A 16595-nucleotide genomic window follows, 5' to 3' on the forward strand; every position below is an offset into this window, starting at 1 on the left:
GCTGCTCCCGGCTGTCAGGCGACTTTGATTCTCCTCTGGATCTGCAGTGGATAACCTATTTTCTTAAAAAAAAAAATATATATATATATTAAATAATTAATTTTCTATTGAGAATACGGCAATAAAACAATTGTACCCCGTGTCATCATGGGATTTCCCAAGCTTTTGTACTAAAGAGGAAAAACAAGTGTTTCTAGTCCTAACCGCTGGGTTTATGTCTGCTACGGTGCGGGGAATGAAGCGTGGCTGGCGGCAGCGTCCTGTCGGTGCTGCCTTGGCTCTGCCCTGACTCTCGGACTGCTCGTCGGACTCGCCCGCTCGTCGGCACCCGGGTGAGAAACTTCCCCAATGATGCCGGCGGCATCCGCGGCGGAGGAGCCGGTGACTTTCCCGGGTGACCCCAACTCCTCCGGCGCCTGCGTGGGAGCGAGCCCCCTCTGCCGCCGGGGCGGCTGTGCCGGCTGAAGCCGGGGGACTGTCCCGACACCGGGTTCGTGGAAGCACGAGTTGCCTTATTAACCGACCGACTGCCTTACGGTGCTGCCGAGCCCTGCGCCGCGGGGCAGGGAAGCAAAAACTTAATAAAAACTCACGGTAACCTCGGCCTGAGCGGCTGTTCTGGGGCTTGTTTCGGGGCTTGTTGCAGAACTGTTTCTGGGGGAACTCTTTTGGGGAGGGTGTTTTGGGGCTTGTTTTGGGACTGTTCCTGGCGGGGGGATTGTATTGGGGAGGGTATTTCTGGGGGGCTGTTCTGGGGAGGGTGTTTTGGGGGGCTGTTTTGGGGAGGGTGTTTCGGGGTTGTTCGTCGGGCAGGCTGTTCCGGGGAGGGTCTTTTTAGGGGTTGTGCCTGGCGGGGGGACTGTTTTGGGAAGGGTGTTTTGGCTTGTTCCTTGGGCAGGCCGTTTCAGGGAGAGTGTTTTGAGGGGCTGTGCCTGGGGGGGCTGTTTGCAGGAGAGTTTTTGGGGCTGTTTCAGGGAGGGTGTTTCGGGGCTTGTTCCTCGAGGAGCTGTTTTGGGGAGGGACATTTGGGAGCCTTTTCCTGGGCTGGGGGCTGTTTTGGGGAAGAGTTTTGGGAGCTGTTCCTTGGGGGGGGCTCGTTTTGGGGATGGTTTTGGGGAGGGTGTTTTGGGGGGCTGTTCCTGGTGGGACGGTGTTTTGGGGGGCTGTTCCTTGGGGCGGCTGTTTTGAGGTTGTTCCTTTGCGGGGGCGGCTGTTTCAGGGAGGGTATTTCGAGGCTCGTTTTTGGAAGGTGTTTCGGGGCTGCCGGTGCCCGGGTGCCGGAGGGGGCGGGCGGGGGCGGGGGCCGCTCCCGCAGGCGGGTCCCGGTGCCGCCCGCCCCCGGAGCCGGGCCGGGGAGGGGCCGCTCTCCGGGACGGGCCCCGCGGCGACTCGGCGGCGCCGGAGCCGGCGGGACCCGTGGCGGGACGTGCGGCGGTAGGGGCCGGGAGCGGAGCGGGCAACCGGAGGGGGGGGCGGGGCTCGGGGTTCCGCAAAAACGAGGGGCGGCACGACCGTGGGGGGGGCCGGGCCGGGCCGGGACGCAGGTACCGGGGCGGGACAGGGGTGACGGGGCGGGATGGAGCCCCCGGGGTAGGACACGGGGACCAGGATAGGATGGGGACCCCGGGGCAGGACACGGGGACCGGGGCAAGATGAAGCCCCCGGGGCAGGACATAGGGACCTGAGTAGGATGGAGCCCCCAAGGCGGGACATTGGGACCTGGGTAGGAATGGAGCCCCCAGGGCAGGACATTGGGACCTGGGCAGGATGGAGCCCCCAGGGCGGGACACTGGGACCTGGGCAGGATGGAGCCCCCGGGGTGAGAACGGGGCTGTGGGATGTGCTCAGCAAGGCAGGGTAGAGGCCCATGGGCTCCCGGTGGCACCACCGGGGGTCCTGACCTGTCTGGCCAGTTTGGGGGCTCAGTGCTCTGAGGGTGAGGTGCTGGGTGCGTTCCCTTTGGGGAAGGGGTTACCAACGGCTTTGAAGTTCTTTCGTTGGACCACGCCAAGTGCATGGCCCTCACCCAGGTGAGCATGGCCCCGGTGGCGTGGTTTACTTTGGAAGGTGGCTGCTTCGCTCCGGATGAGTGTTTCCACCAGGGCTGAACGCGAGCACGATGTGGTTTCAGTGATTCACTCCTACCCGGGGCCCTTCATACTGTCGTTTGAGGAACACTTTAATGTGGCAAAGTCTGCAGCACCCGCTAATGGGGCGTCCTCCCTGACACCCACCCAGGGCATGTCCCTGCACCTCCCGGTGTCGGCGCCAGCATCTGTGCCCCTGTGATGGGCTGGAGTTGGGGGGACTAACTGGGGATACTGGTCTGGGTGGGAGGTAACTTGGTGGCAAGCTGGGGAGAGGTGGGAGCGCACGTGGGGGAGCGGACGGGAGAGTTTGTGTTGGATGCGAGCGCCGGGGCCGTGCGGGCGAGCCTCAGCACGCGGTGAGCTGCGCCTTGACTCATTTATTCCATGGGGTGAGGAAGTCTGAAAAATAAAAAACTCAAATAACTAACAAACCAAATAAAACCCCATTGACAACACCTTTCCTGGCAGCGGCTGTGCCCGTGGGAGCGCCCGGGCTGACGGCACTGGCCAGAGAGCTCGGCGTTTCCGACACGAGCTTCCTGCCCCGGTTGCTGGCGGCAGCCACCGGTCCCGGCCCCACCTGCCCTTTCCACTTGTCCCCTCGCTTCTGCCCCACATAGCCCTGGGCTCCGGCCTCACGGGCATCCCCAGGGCTGCCTGCCACCCGTCCGAGTCCCCAGCCGCTTCCTACAGGGAACAGTGTCCTGTGCCGGTGGCTCCCTGGCTCTGCCCTGGGCTCTGGCCGCATGTGACAGCCCATGCCGTGTTTGAGCTTTCCCCTGAAGCTACGCTTGTCCCGGGGCTGGGATTCCCAGCGTGGCTGAGGAGTTAGGTGCTCTGTCCCCATGGTCCCCCTGCACAGCCCGCGGGGTTGGCGTGCTTGGCAATCCCCTCTGTTCTGTTGTCCCAGGACAAATCGGCCATGCTGGGGCCCGTGTTTGCCCGGGGTCAGGGTGTGGGACCTGCGGGCTTTGGCAGGTGCTTGTGGAATTTCTTGCAGAGAGGGCGATGGTAGGAAAGTCAGCGAGGAGGAGAAGCGGTGTCGGGTCTGCGGCTCACCCCACGTCTCCCAGGGCTGCACCGTCCCCGCTGGGTGTCCTCCAGGGCGGTGGGGGGGGACACCGCTGCCCGAGGGCCCCCTTCTGCTGCAGGATTTTGGGGCTGTTTGCAGCCCTCGTCCCCCGTGTCCGTGTGAGCATCATGTGCCCCCACCGCGGGGCTGCCATGGGACATGCTGCCTAATTAGAAGCACGTTATCCAGCAGAGATCCCTGCCTGCCCCGGGAGGGCCCAGCCTGCCATTATGGCTTGTTGTACAAAGCTGCAGCCCAGCAGAAAATGATACGTTTCCCGGCTGCTTTTTCTGTCCCGGGACCCGCAGGGAGGGCTGAGCTCCCCAGAGGCAGGAGCTGGGCTGAGCCTTAACGTTGATGTGTTTCACGGGCGTGTTTTCTTGGAAAGCGGGGCTGGGGGACAACCCAGGGTCACTGCCCTGCCTGTCTGTGTCTCTGCCATCGCCGCCTGCCCGGAGGGACCTGGCGGGCAGAGCACGGCGCTGCCGGTGGCACGGTGCGGTGCTTTGCTCTCCACGCTGGTAGCGTGGCTCTCCTGCAGTCCCGTCTCTCTCTGGGTAACCTAAACCCATAATTTCTTGTCCTAACCGCTGCTCCTGCCTTCCCGCGGGCTGTGGCCCCCCTGCGCTGCGTCTGTCCCCCTCCCGGCGCCCAGCGTGGCACCGCGGGCACGCAGGGCCAGCTCCCACCGAGCCCCCCATGGCTGTGGGAGCAGTGGGGCATCGGAGACCAGCCCCGCTCCCAGCCCTGCTGCGGTGGCAGCTCCCCGCTGCCTCCCGGTGCTTCCCAAGGCGCGGGGTGTATCCCAGGAATGTTTTCTTTCCTTGGGCGGCAGATGGGAGCGCACAGGGTCTGCTCTGTGCCCTGTCCTGGGCTGCACCCAAGCTGACCGCAGCGGGGAGAGGCAGCGGGGCCGGGCTCGCCCTCACCCATCCCGGCTGCGCTTTGAAGCCGACAGCGCTGCAGCCGGCGGGGCCCCCGCAGACGAGAGGGGTCCCCAGGGCTGGGTAGGTGGGCGGCAAGGAGAGGGGCAAGCCAGGAGACCGTGGGCTGTGGGGGCTCCCAACTGCTGCTGGGGTCGGAGACGGACCTGTTCCTGCGCAGGGGCATCGTGCCCCGTGGGAGAGGATGGGGAGGGACAGGCGTTATTTGGGGATGACGCTGGGTTTTCCTCTGACAGGTCTCCTGCTCTCGGGGAAGGAGCTGGGGGTTGCAGCCGCCCAGGCTGCTCGTACCCATCCCTCCAGGCAGGGAGCATGGCAGACACTGAAGACCCCCCCCGCGCCATTGGCAGCGATGCCGGGGAGGGCCCGGGGGATGACGGGTCCCTCCAGAACGACTCCTTCCCGCTCTCCTCGCTGGCCAACCTGTTCGAGAGTGAGGACACCCCGTCCCCTGCAGAGGCAGCCCGGGGCCCCCCCGGTGCTGGGGATGGAAAGCAAAACCTCCGCATGAAATTCCACGGCGCCTTCCGAAAAGGCCCCCCAAAGCCCATGGAGCTGCTGGAGTCCACCATCTACGAGTCGGCCGTGGTCCCCGCACCCAAGAAAGCCCCCATGGATTCCCTCTTCGACTACGGCACCTACCGCCATCACCCCAGCGAGAACAAGCGCTGGCGCAGGAGGGTCGCAGAGTGAGTTTGGGGATGCCCGTGCATCCCAGTGCCGGCTGGGAGCGATGGGGTGGGGGACACCCGGGCGCGCTGGGTGCAGCACCGCGGGTATGGGGGTGCCAGGCAGCTGGGGACAGGGACAGACCCCTCCCTGTGGTTCCTGGAGTGGCGCTTTGGGGTGCTTCGGCCAGGGGGTGCCACGCACACGGGGCTGCTCCCAGCCAGTCCCAGTGGCAGCACTGGGCTGTGCCGTGCCGTGCTGTGGGTCTGCAGCCCCACGGTGCCGTGGGGCCGGGAGCATGGCTCCCCTTCCCCCTTGCCGGCGCCGTGAAAGAGGCTCTGTGCGCCCAGCCGCTCCCCTGGCCGGTGCGGACGTCTGGCTCCCCGGCATGAAAGGGCTTTTCAGGAGGGCCTCCACCCTCCTGCGCCAGGAAACCGGAGCCGGGGGGGGCCAGCCCGCGGCCGGGCACACAATGCCCCTCTGTGCCGGGCACCTGGGGCGGCTGCCGTGGCCCCCAGCCACTGTCCCCACCCCGGGGGTGCAGCCTGGCTCGGGGCAGCGGGGTGTCCCTGTGCCCCACGGGGAGCTCGGTGCCCTGGGTGGGCAGGGATGCAGGCGGGTGGAGGGGGCTGGGGTACCCCATGTGTCCCCAGCCCCTGAGATCCCTGGCTGGGGCGGCCACTGTCCCTCCTCCCCCCATTCCCCATGCCCGGAGCCGGCCGGTTGTCCCCAGCCCTTCCCGCTGCCGCCGACTGCTCCGACCGGTCTGGCTTCACCCGCGGCACTGGAGCGTGGCTGAACCCACGGCTGCGGGGCACGGCTGGGGGCCCAAAATGCAGCGGCACCCAGACGGGAGCTGGCAAGGCACCCACCAGCCCCCGTGGGTGATACTGGGAGGTGGGATGCTGGGAGCAATGGGCTGCAGTGGGTCGGGAGGCTGCCCCGGCTCCTTAGCGGACCCTTGCTGGGGGGGTGCCCCATGCAGCTGAGTCACCCCGAGCTCATTGCACTAGTGGGAAACCGAGGCAGTGTCTCCGGTCCCCAGCGCTGGCGCTTTTCCCGCAGGAAGCAGGCACCGGGCACGAAGGGGCCGGCTCCCAACCCGCCCCCCGTCCTCAAGGTCTTCAACAGACCCATCCTCTTCGACATCGTGTCCCGGGGGTCCCCGGCTGGCCTGGATGGGCTCCTCTCCTTCCTCCTCACCCACAAGAAGCGCCTCACAGATGAGGAGTTTCGAGGTGAGCACCTGGGGCTGGTCTTGCCCAGGGACCCCCATGGTACCAGGGCTGTGCCGGGCCATTGGTGGTCCCCATGTCCCCACAGGGATGGCGATGCACGGCACCATCCCCCTGTCCCCACCGGGATGCTGATGCACAGCACCGGCACAAGGGGCTGTGGCGTGCGGTGCCTGGGACGAGCTGGGGATTTGGCCAGGGAGTGCAAGGGTGAGAAGCTGGGCACCCCCGTAGCCCAGGGGGGTTTGCCCCAGCACCCCCCCTCAACACCCTCTGCTCCCAGAGCCCTCCACGGGGAAGACCTGCCTGCCCAAGGCGCTGCTCAACCTGAGCGGGGGCAGGAACGACACCATCCCCCTTCTCCTGGACATCGCCGAGAAGACGGGCAACATGCGGGAGTTCATCAACTCGCCCTTCAGGGATGTCTACTACCGAGGTAGGGGGGCGTGGGGCCACCGCTGGCCCTGCCCGGGCATGGGGGACCCCGGGGAGGTTTGGGGACCAGAGCAATAAGGACCCTGGGGAGGATGGAGGGCTCTGGAGGGGCTCAGGGACAGGAGCAGCAGGTATCCCGGGAAGGCTGGGGACGTGGGGGATGTCGTGGGGCGAGGTGGGGGCTGACGGGCGCTGGCGGTGCAGGTCAGACAGCCCTGCACATCGCCATCGAGCGCCGCTGCAAGCACTACGTGGAGCTGCTGGTGGAGAAGGGAGCAGACGTGCACGCCCAGGCCCGCGGACGCTTCTTCCAGCCCAAGGACGAGGGCGGCTACTTCTACTTCGGTGAGCGGGGAGGGAGCCGGCGGGTCGCCCCGGGGGGACTGAGTGAGCCCCGGGGATGGCCCCGTGGCACGGCGAGGGGGACAGGCACCCCGACGACATGCCGTCCCCTGCAGGCGAGCTGCCCCTCTCGCTGGCCGCCTGCACCAACCAGCCCCACATCGTGCACTACCTGACGGAGAACGGGCACAAGCAGGCGGACCTGCGGCGCCAGGACTCCCGCGGCAACACCGTGCTGCACGCCCTGGTCGCCATCGCCGACAACACCCGCGAGAACACCAAGTTCGTCACCAAGATGTACGACCTGCTCCTCGTCAAGTGTGCCAAGCTCTTCCCCGACACCAACCTGGAGGCGCTGCTCAACAACGACGGCCTCTCCCCCCTCATGATGGCTGCCAAGACCGGCAAGATCGGGGTACGGTGACACCCCCCCACCCAGGTCTGGGACCCTGCTGTCCCCGTCTGCAAGGGCTGAGCCCCTGTCAGGTCTCAGCTGAGACCTGTCACACTCAGTGCATGTCCCTGCCAGCAGCGAGCAGCACGGCTTCCCCCTGCAGATGATGCTGGAAACCTGCACGTGCAGCCTATTAACCTGGCTAATTAACCTTTCCCTAATTAACCCCAGGTCCTTGGCTCGTCCCATCCTTTCCCTTCACTTGCCCTCCTCCTCCCGTGGTGTGGGCGGGGGGGGGGGTTGTTAAAAATGCAGAAGCTGCAGCATCCTGGGGGGGCTGCCCACTGCGACGGTGTCCCTGCACCCCAGGAGCCCCCCAGGGGTGCAGGGGGGGGGTTGGGGTGCGCAGCGGCAGGAGAGGATGTGCCTGGGGTGGGGTGGGAGGAGAGTGGGGTGCCCCGAGAAGGCAGGGGCTGGGTACAAGTCGGCCCATGGGCGCGTGGTCCTCCCTCCGGCAGATCTTCCAGCACATCATCCGTCGGGAGATCACGGACGAAGACGCCAGGCACCTCTCGCGGAAGTTCAAGGACTGGGCGTACGGCCCCGTCTACTCCTCCCTCTACGACCTCTCCTCGCTGGACACCTGCGGGGAGGAGGTGTCCGTGCTGGAGATCCTCGTCTACAACAGCAAGATCGAGGTGCGCAGGGGCCAGGGAGGGGCTGGGGGGTCCACAGGGCCAGGTCCCCGCTGACGGCGCTCATGTCCCACCAGAACCGCCATGAGATGTTGGCCGTGGAGCCCATCAACGAGCTGTTGCGCGACAAGTGGCGCAAGTTTGGGGCCGTCTCCTTCTACATCAGTGTGGTTTCCTACCTCTGCGCCATGGTCATCTTCACCCTCATCGCCTACTACCGCCCCATGGAAGGCACTGTGAGTCCCGTGGCACAGCCCCACGGGCCAGCGCCTCCCGGCAGGGGGGTTTTGCTGGGTCTCTACCCCGAGCAGCCCTGCCTGCCCTGGGATGGTGGAGCAGCTCAGCTCTGTCCTTTCCCCGCAGCCCCCCTACCCGTACACCACCACCGTCGACTACCTGCGCCTGGCCGGGGAGATCATCACCCTTCTCACCGGCATCCTCTTCTTCTTCACAAACGTCAGTGTGGTGAGGCGGGGGGGTCCTCCCGTGGGACAGCTGAGCCCTCGTGGTCTCCGTGCAAGGAGCGACTCGAGGGCGACAGCCCCCTGTCCCGAGGCATCAGCCCCTGCTGCGATGCCCCCCCCGGACACTGGGACCCTGCTGTGCAGGGGCTTTGCTCCTCTGACCGCCCCCCAACCTCTCCCTCTCTTCCCCAGATCAAGGATCTGTTCATGAAGAAGTGCCCAGGCATCAACTCCTTCTTCATAGATGGCTCCTTCCAGCTGCTCTAGTACGTGGGGGACCCCCGGGGCCTCCCCAAGCCACAGCACCCCGGGGCTTGCAAGGAGCGGTGGCCGGTGGTGGCTGTCAGTGCAGGGTCTGACACTGGCTCTCCTCCAGCTTCATCTACTCGGTGCTGGTCATTGTCACGGCGGGGCTGTACCTGGGTGGCATCGAGGCGTACCTGGCCGTCATGGTCTTCGCGCTGGTTCTGGGCTGGATGAACGCACTGTACTTCACCCGGGGGCTCAAGCTGACAGGGACCTACAGCATCATGATCCAGAAGGTCTGGTGGGGTTGAGGCATCTTCTCCTTCCCCAGCTGGGCTGGTTCTCCTATGGACGCGTGGCCCAAAAGGAGGGTCCTCCATGCTTTCTTTAGGGTTTCTTGGGGCTCACCAATGCCCTGCTCTCAGTGCTGCCTTCCCCACGGCATGGCTCGGCCACGGTGCCCCAGCACACGGCTGGGCGCTGTGGTCCAGCACGTCTCACCCCCCTCTCCATCACTTGCAGATCCTCTTCAAAGACCTTTTCCGCTTCCTCCTGGTCTACTTGCTCTTCATGATTGGCTATGCATCAGGTAGGCGCCTGGCCAGCGAGCCAGGGCTTGGGGAAAGGACGAGCCCTGTGGCATGGTGTTGCGTGAAACGGGGCAAAGGGGATTTGGCAGAAGATAAACCCCCTTGCGTTCTAACACTCCTCACCCAGGTGGGAGGCCAGATGCGGCTGGGTTTAGATTCTGAGTGATGCCCAATTCAGCACTACCGGTCCAATTGCGCTTAATATGTATTAAACTATTACGATTTGGGTACACTAATAGTGGGCTGCGCCTCCAGTCTTGTGCTCCTGAACTAGCACGGCCACGCTCGAGTCTTTGGTCGCGTTCAGTGAGAAACCGAAACGGTTAAGTACTGAAATAGCGCAGTTTATTTAAACAACAGATATACAGGTGCTTCGGATTGCCGGTGATAAATACACTGGCTGCAAAGCACGTGCAAATAACGATATTGTTAAGTGTACAAAATGTGTGACAAAGTTACAAATGATACAGCCTGGCTATAAATGTAGGATAGAGGTTCTCTAGAGAAATTTCTAAGTTCCCCGAGGAAACACTCGGTATAATCTAAGTCTTACTCAAAGGCGTCCCTTTGGGGGGGAAGAAAGGCTCAGCCCGGCAACTGATCCCGGGAGCTGGTGATGGAGTTCTCCTCGACTTGTTCGCGATGGTGTCTTCCCCGATATCGCGCCTCTCTCGGGCTATTTTTATACTATTTTTTAATCTGCAAAGTGGAGTTTGAGTGACTTTAGTCATAAATACTTTTATTATGATTGGTGTACTCAAGGAGGAGTGGTCGCACCCTGGGGGCCGGTAGTCTTTGGGATGGAGGTGTGTTTTGGTACGTTGTAATCAGCAGAGTTCGCACAAAGGACAGCATTTCATCAAAATTTGACGAAATGTTGGCTCGGGTAGTGAGTAGGGCCGCTTATCTGTTTCGTAGTAAGCAAGTAGGCAGCTTCTCTGTTCCGTAGGACCATCTCGTTCCCATATCTGCTCTTCGTCACAAGGGAAGGCCACGGAATAATAGCTTTCCGTTCCATCCCTCGTGTAGTTTCGCAAACAACCATGTACAGGGAATCGCAGATGTTGCATTCTTCACGTGCCAGCTGCGGCTGTGTTCTACCTCAGAAGCCTCTTGATTTTATGACTTTCCTTAATGTGTGAACAACGCTGTACTATTGTATTCTTGGCCAATTTAGTAATTATTCCACACGTGGCATGGCCAGGGAGGGGGCTGTGGAACTGCCACACAGTCCCACCCGCCTCCTCCTGTGGTGGAGAGGGGCTTGGCCAGCTCGGAGCCACATGGGGACCTGTTGTGGACCCCATCCTTGCCACTGCCCCCATGGACTCGCCCTGTCCCTTCTCTTCCAGCTCTGGTGTCCCTCCTCAACCCATGTCCCAGCAGTGAGTCCTGCAGCAAGGAGGAGTCCAACTGCACGGTGCCAACCTACCCCTCCTGCCGGGACAGCCAGACCTTCAGCACCTTCCTGCTTGACCTCTTCAAGCTCACCATCGGCATGGGCGACCTGGAGATGCTCGAAAGCGCCAAGTACCCCGGCGTCTTCATCATCCTCCTCGTCACCTACATCATCCTCACCTTCGTGCTTCTCCTCAACATGCTCATCGCTCTCATGGGTGAGACCGTGGGCCAAGTCTCCAAGGAGAGCAAGCACATCTGGAAGCTGCAGGTACCGCCCCGGGAGCTGCACTGCAGCACGCCAACCTCCATCAAAGCAGCACCACCTGGGTGAGGGACCCCCATGCCTCCGTCCCCAAGAGGCTGAAGGGTCCCCCGTTTCCCTGGCAGTGGGCCACGACCATCCTGGACATCGAGCGCTCCTTCCCCGTGTTCCTGCGAAAAGCCTTCCGCTCGGGGGAGATGGTCACCGTGGGCAAGGGCACCGATGGGACGCCTGACCGCCGCTGGTGCTTCAGGTAAAGGCAGGGGCCCTTGGGAGCGCTGGGGAGCTGGGGACCAGGAGCAGCTGAGCCTCTGCCACCACAGCGAGCAGCATTTTGGGGTGCTGGCATCCTGTGTTCGTTTGCTGGGTAGTTTGTACTAGCCTGGAGCCAGGTGGCATTGCTGGTGGCGGGATGGCACAGGGATGCAGGAGCTGCCACCCTGGCTCCCAGCCACTCCATGTGGATTCCTCAGGGTCTGACCTTCCCCGCAGGGTGGATGAGGTGAACTGGTCCCACTGGAACCAGAACCTGGGCATCATCAGCGAAGACCCAGGCAAGAGCGATACGTACCAGTACTACGGCTTCTCCCACACCGTGGGCCGGCTGCGGAGAGGTGAGTGCGGTGCCATGGGCTCGGAGCATCCCTTGGGGTCTGCGGGGAGGTGAGCGCGGTGCTGTGGGCTGGGAACATCCCTCGGGATGCTTCTTGCAGCCCCTGATGAGCCCCAGAGCAGATTTGCTTTGGGGGCTGGGTGGCGTGGGGCTGACGGGCAAGGGGGGAGCGGTCCCAGGCTCCCGGCTCTGAGAAACTCCCGCTGTCTCCACAGATCGCTGGTCGACGGTGGTGCCGCGCGTGGTGGAGCTGAACAAGAGCTGCCAGCCCGAGGAGGTAGTGGTGCCGCTGGGGACCGTGGGGACAGCGGAGGCACGGGAGCGGAGGCACGGCCAGGCCTCCAACTCCCCGCTCTAGTACGGCAGCGCTGGGAGCCACCGGACTCTGCCCAGGCCCCCGGCACAGCCAGCAGAATCACGGACCAGGCTTGGATGGTGCTTGTCTGCTCCTCAGGGATTCGTGCAGCCTCCATCCCTCTGGCAGCTGCTGTCCCAGTGGGTGTGCAGCTCAGACAGGGTGTCCTGGCCCTGTCCCGGCAGTGCTGGGGGTCTCCGGCTTGCACAGATGAGCTCCAGTGCCACCGCTTCGCTTTGCCGCGCCGGGGCCATCAGCCATGCCGTGCCGGGAACCTCTGCCGTGGGCAGGGTGCGGGGAGCGCAGCCCCCTCCACCCACCAAGGCTAATGGTTTTTGCCACACGTTTTTGCACAAGATTTATACGACTATTTATTTAGTAATAAAGACTGACCTGCCACCGCTGCCTCCTCCTGGCATGCACTGACTCCAGCTGGGAGAGCATCGCTGCGGGCAGGTCTCCGGGAGGGATGCAGGAGCCGGCATCCGTCCCAGCAGCAGATGCCACCCAACACCCCGAGCTCACACTTCTCTGCAGACGGACCCTCCGGTGGTACCCTGTGCTGCCTGGAGCGTGCTGCCAGCCTGGCAGGGCACCATGATGCCTGAGCAGAGCACCCTGTGCCCGCAGAGACAGGCAGGGCCGCGCTGGGCAGCGGGTGGGGGGTCATGGGTGGCTGCAGCACCCGGCGTTGCCCTCCCGGCTGTGGCTGCTCTACTCGGGAGATCCCAGCCCTGGCACCCCCACGGTGATTCGGTGGTACGTGGCCAGCGGTGCACGGCTGTGAAACACGGGTATGGTGCATGGATGCGGTGCATGGATGCGGTGCATGGATGCAGTGCACGGCTGTGCTAGATGGTTGCGGTCCGCAGCTGCGGTGTACAGGTGCAGTACATGGCTCTGGTGCAGGGCCGTGGTGCAGGGCTGCGGTGCAGGGCTATAGCGCACGGTTGTGGTGCATGGCTGCAGTGTACAGGTGCAGTACATGGCTGTGGTGCATGGCTATAGCACACGGTTGTGGTGTGTGGCCGCAGCCTACAGCTATAGTTCATGGCTGCAGTATACAGGTGCCGTACATGGCTGTGGTGTGTGGCTATAGTGCACAGTTATGGTGCGTGGCTATAGTGCATGGCTGCAGTGTAGTGCTATAGTTCACGGCTGTGGTGCACAGCTACAGTGCACGGTTGCGGTGCGTGGGCTGCAGTGTACGGCTATAGTTCATGGCTGCGGTGTACAGGTGCAGTACCCGGCTGCGGTGCACGGCTGTGGTGCACGGCTATAGTGCACGGTTGTGGTGCACGGGCTGCAGTGTACGGCTATAGTTCAGGGCTGCGGTGTACAGGTGCAGTGCAGAGTTGTGGTGCACGGCTATAGTGCAGAGTTGTGGTGCGTGGCTATAATGCACGGTTGTGGTGCACAGCTGCAGTGTACAGCTATAGTTCATGGCTGCGGTGTACAGGTGCAGTGCACGGCTGCGGTGCACGACTGTGGTGCACGGCTGTAGTGCACGGCTGTGGTGCATGGCTATAGTGCACAGTTGTGGTGCATGGCTGCAGCGCACAGCTATAGTGCACAGTTATAGTGCATGGCTGTGGTGCACGGCTGCAGCGCACAGCTATAGTGCACGGCTATAGTGCACGGCTGTAGCTCACAGCTATAGTGCATGGCTGTGGTGCACGGCTATAGTGCACAGTTGCGGTGCACAGCTATAGTGCACGGCTATAGTGCACGGCTGCCGTGCATGGCTGCAGCTCACGGCTGTGGTGCACGGCTGCAGCGCACAGCTATAGTGCATGGCTATAGTGCATGGCTGCCGTGCACGGCTGCAGCTCACAGCTATAGTGCACGGCTGTGGTGCACGACTATAGTGCACAGTTGCGGTGCACAGCTATAGTGCATGGCTATAGTGCACGGCTGCTGTGCACGGCTATAACGTACGGCTGCGGTGCAGGGCTGCAGCTCACAGCTATAGTGCATGGCTATAGTGCATGGCTGCCGTGCACGGCTATAACGTACGGCTGCGGTGCAGGGCTGTGGTCCATGGCCGCACGGCACGGCCGCGGTGCTGGGCCGGGGATGCGCGGCTGCATCCCGCCGGGGCCGCCGTTCCACGGGAGGGCAGCACACACCGTGCCATGCCGGCCCCGGCCCTGGCAGGCGGGGGGGAGCCCGGGGCCGGGCCCTGCCGGGCACCTGCCCCACGCCCGGCCGGGCGGACCGTGGGGCTGGGCGGCCCCGGGCTGCGGGGAGCCGCACCGGGGGCAAAACGAGGGTCTGCAGCCGAGCTGGGCACCCGTCCCGGGGTCCCTCAGCGCCCCTCGCCCTGCCATCGGGGGGGATGCGGGTCCGCGGGATGAGGCCGTTGACCCACTCCTGCCCAGGGGCTCTGCTGTCGGGCAGGGAACGTGGCTGAAATTTGGGGCCTGGGCCCTGCCTGGCGGGTCCAAGATGAGCACCCAGCGGGATGAGCAGTGGGACGGGCAGCACTGCCTTGGCAGGATGCTCCCCATCCCATCCCATCCCACCTCATTAATCATGATACCCCTTTCCTACTCATCTCCCTTCACAGCCACCTGCGACGGCGTCGTTTCCTTTTGCGGTGTAGGGCTGAAGGGTTTGGGTGGGCATCAGTGGCATGGTGGCAGAGTGACATGGTGTCAGAGACCCTGGCCAGGGCCCTGGGGGCAGCCCAGCTCACTAAGCAAATGATATAGCAGAAAAGGGGGCACTTCATCTTCAAACTTGATTACTCGCCGTTAGCTCTAACTGCACCGTCTCCGTTTAAATGTGATTTACATATATCTCTCATATTGTGGTTTAAGTATTTCCCCAGGGTGAGGGAATGAATAAGTTTCATTATCACTACTTAGGAGAGGCTGAGGTTTCAGCTCTCGGCTCGCTGCATAATTGAATGAGGAGCTGAGCCGGCTCCCACTTTCACGCCGGCTGTTATTTGAAAATGATAAACTTTGCTTTTGCCCAGCCGGGTGGCTGGTCCCCACCAGACAGGGGGACACAGGCTGGGGGAGCCCCAGGATGGGGCTGGGCCGCATGGTGTGCCGGAGACAGGCTCTGCACCCGCAGCTGCCCCCAGCTACGGAGCCGGAGACAGGATTTGCCAGTGTAATTGGAAATAAACCAATTTTCTCCCCCTCCCCATGCAAATTCTCATGTCCCAGAGCCGAGGGCCTGTGCATGAGTGGGGTTTAAAGCGGTTGGGATGGAGGAAGGGCAGATGGAGCCGTGCCCCAGCACCCTGTGCCATCACACGGGACCCTGCGACGGCTTGGTGGGGATGGGGACACTGCGGCCATGACAGTGACATCCCGGCACAGGCTGCCGCTGCCACTTTCGGGGCAGCAGGGCTTGCCTTTGGCCCTTTCACACCCTGCCCCACAAAAGCCCTGAGCTCTTGCACTCTGTGCCTTCAGGCACGGCCGTGGAGGTGGGGGGCACCCCGGGGGCCGGCGGGCTGGGGGTGCTTGTGTATGGCCCCCTCCCGTGTCCCGCTCCCCCCCCCGCGCACTGCCCTGCCAGCGGTGACAAACCCAACAAAGGGAAGAGAAAAGCACTTGTCATCCAGAATGCGGAGCGCGGAAGCAAATTTATTTTTAGATAAATCTAAAGCTTAATTTGTGAAGCTAATATCAATCAAAATGAGAGATGGGTTTTTTTAAGTCCTTTTGCAGCCGTGCAATTTATACTGCCTGTCTCTTCTCCTCACTCTCAAACAGCAAAGGCAGCCGCTAAGTTTAATATCAGCCTCCTGCACGCCTGCCTTAGAAATTATTATTATTTTTTTTTTAACAGGAAGATATTTGCAGACCAGAAACGGCATCGTTCCCCCCCGCTGCATTCCTGCAGTGCTCATGGGGTGTTGTGCCCCACTGGGGCAAGATGGGGCCAAGGGGGGACGGTGGCTTCACTCTGGCTGCCAGGACACATCTTGGGGGGGGGGGGGGGGTTCCTTACCCCATCTCCAGCCCACGTCCACACGTATTTTGGGTCCCCACTGACCCACCTGCGCCCGCTGGAGCCGGCGCTGCGGCAATCCTGGATGGAGGCAGGCGCCCGCCGAGGAAGGACCCATTTATTTTGCATCACACGTCTGAAGTCTTCCCGTGCGCAGTGAAATCCTCCCCCGAGAAGGAGCTATCTGAGGGGAGAATTAACCTGCTAAATAATAAAAACCCCGCGCACCTCCTAATGAAATGTAATGACTTTGAGACTGGCAAGATGGATCGCGCCGTCGCTCCCAGCCGCTCGCCCTGATTTATGGCGACGTGGGAAACATGATGGAGGCAGCGCTAATGAATCCCCCCTCTGACAGACACCGCTAACGCGGCAAAGTTTCTCCTGGGGCCCCTGAAAGCCCCCACTGAGGTTCCTTGCACCGGGCAGCCCTGGCCTTGGTAGGGTCCCCCGCTTTGGTAGCCCCCAGAGCCTGGGGGAGCCCTGTGCCCTGGGGCAGGGGACACGGGGGCAGCCCTGGCCGTGCCGTGCTGCGGTGGGGCTGCCACCGATGCTGTCACCCTGTGCCCAGCACAGCAGGACCCCCCCCCCCATCACCGCTTTCAGCACCGCCATGCTTCAGCCACGCATTCCTTTTGATGTGACATCTTTTAAATGACAAAGATCTAAGCAAATATTTTCCTCCAGCCGCTCTAATTTTAATGCACAAGCAGGCAACGGCATCCCCCCCACCCCCACCCCTCAGTAACATTAACCTCTGTGAAAATTTCCTTTTGTCCCAATTTCTCTTTGTTCCCTGGATTGGCCGTCACACCA

The 16595-nt window shown here is 62.8% G+C and overlaps 1 protein-coding gene across 2 annotated transcripts; it reads left to right on the top strand.

Annotated features, from left to right (window-relative positions):
- Window positions 1–500: 500 nt before the first annotated feature.
- Window positions 501–12201, top strand: TRPV4 (transient receptor potential cation channel subfamily V member 4). 2 transcript variants are annotated; one of them, XM_063351455.1, is made up of 16 exons: window positions 501–594; window positions 4343–4795; window positions 5841–6013; window positions 6294–6446; window positions 6650–6790; window positions 6904–7202; window positions 7700–7879; window positions 7954–8112; window positions 8240–8332; window positions 8533–8606; window positions 8717–8882; window positions 9109–9175; window positions 10529–10845; window positions 10965–11092; window positions 11332–11453; window positions 11668–12201. In XM_063351455.1, the coding sequence occupies exons 2-16, from the start codon at window positions 4419–4421 to the stop codon at window positions 11808–11810; spliced, it is 2592 nt and encodes an 863-aa protein (XP_063207525.1). In that variant the 5' UTR covers window positions 501–594; window positions 4343–4418; the 3' UTR covers window positions 11811–12201. The 2 variants fall into 2 exon arrangements, with proteins under 2 accessions (XP_063207525.1, XP_063207524.1); XM_063351454.1 differs by lacking the exon at window positions 501–594 and adding an exon at window positions 1355–1434.
- Window positions 12202–16595: the final 4394 nt, after the last annotated feature.

Source organism: Chroicocephalus ridibundus, chromosome 13 (genome assembly GCF_963924245.1).
Source record: "Chroicocephalus ridibundus chromosome 13, bChrRid1.1, whole genome shotgun sequence".
Classification (NCBI taxonomy): Eukaryota; Metazoa; Chordata; class Aves; order Charadriiformes; family Laridae; genus Chroicocephalus; species Chroicocephalus ridibundus.

Bases quoted from the DNA above. Each gene is read 5' to 3' on its own strand.
- TRPV4 (XM_063351455.1), top strand. From the start codon at position 4,419: ATGGCAGACACTGAAGACCCCCCCCGCGCCATTGGCAGCGATGCCGGG. The intron at 9,176-10,528 runs GTAGGCGCCTGG...CTTCTCTTCCAG, and splicing joins CATGATTGGCTATGCATCAG to CTCTGGTGTCCCTCCTCAAC. The intron at 11,093-11,331 runs GTAAAGGCAGGG...CCTTCCCCGCAG, and splicing joins GACCGCCGCTGGTGCTTCAG to GGTGGATGAGGTGAACTGGT.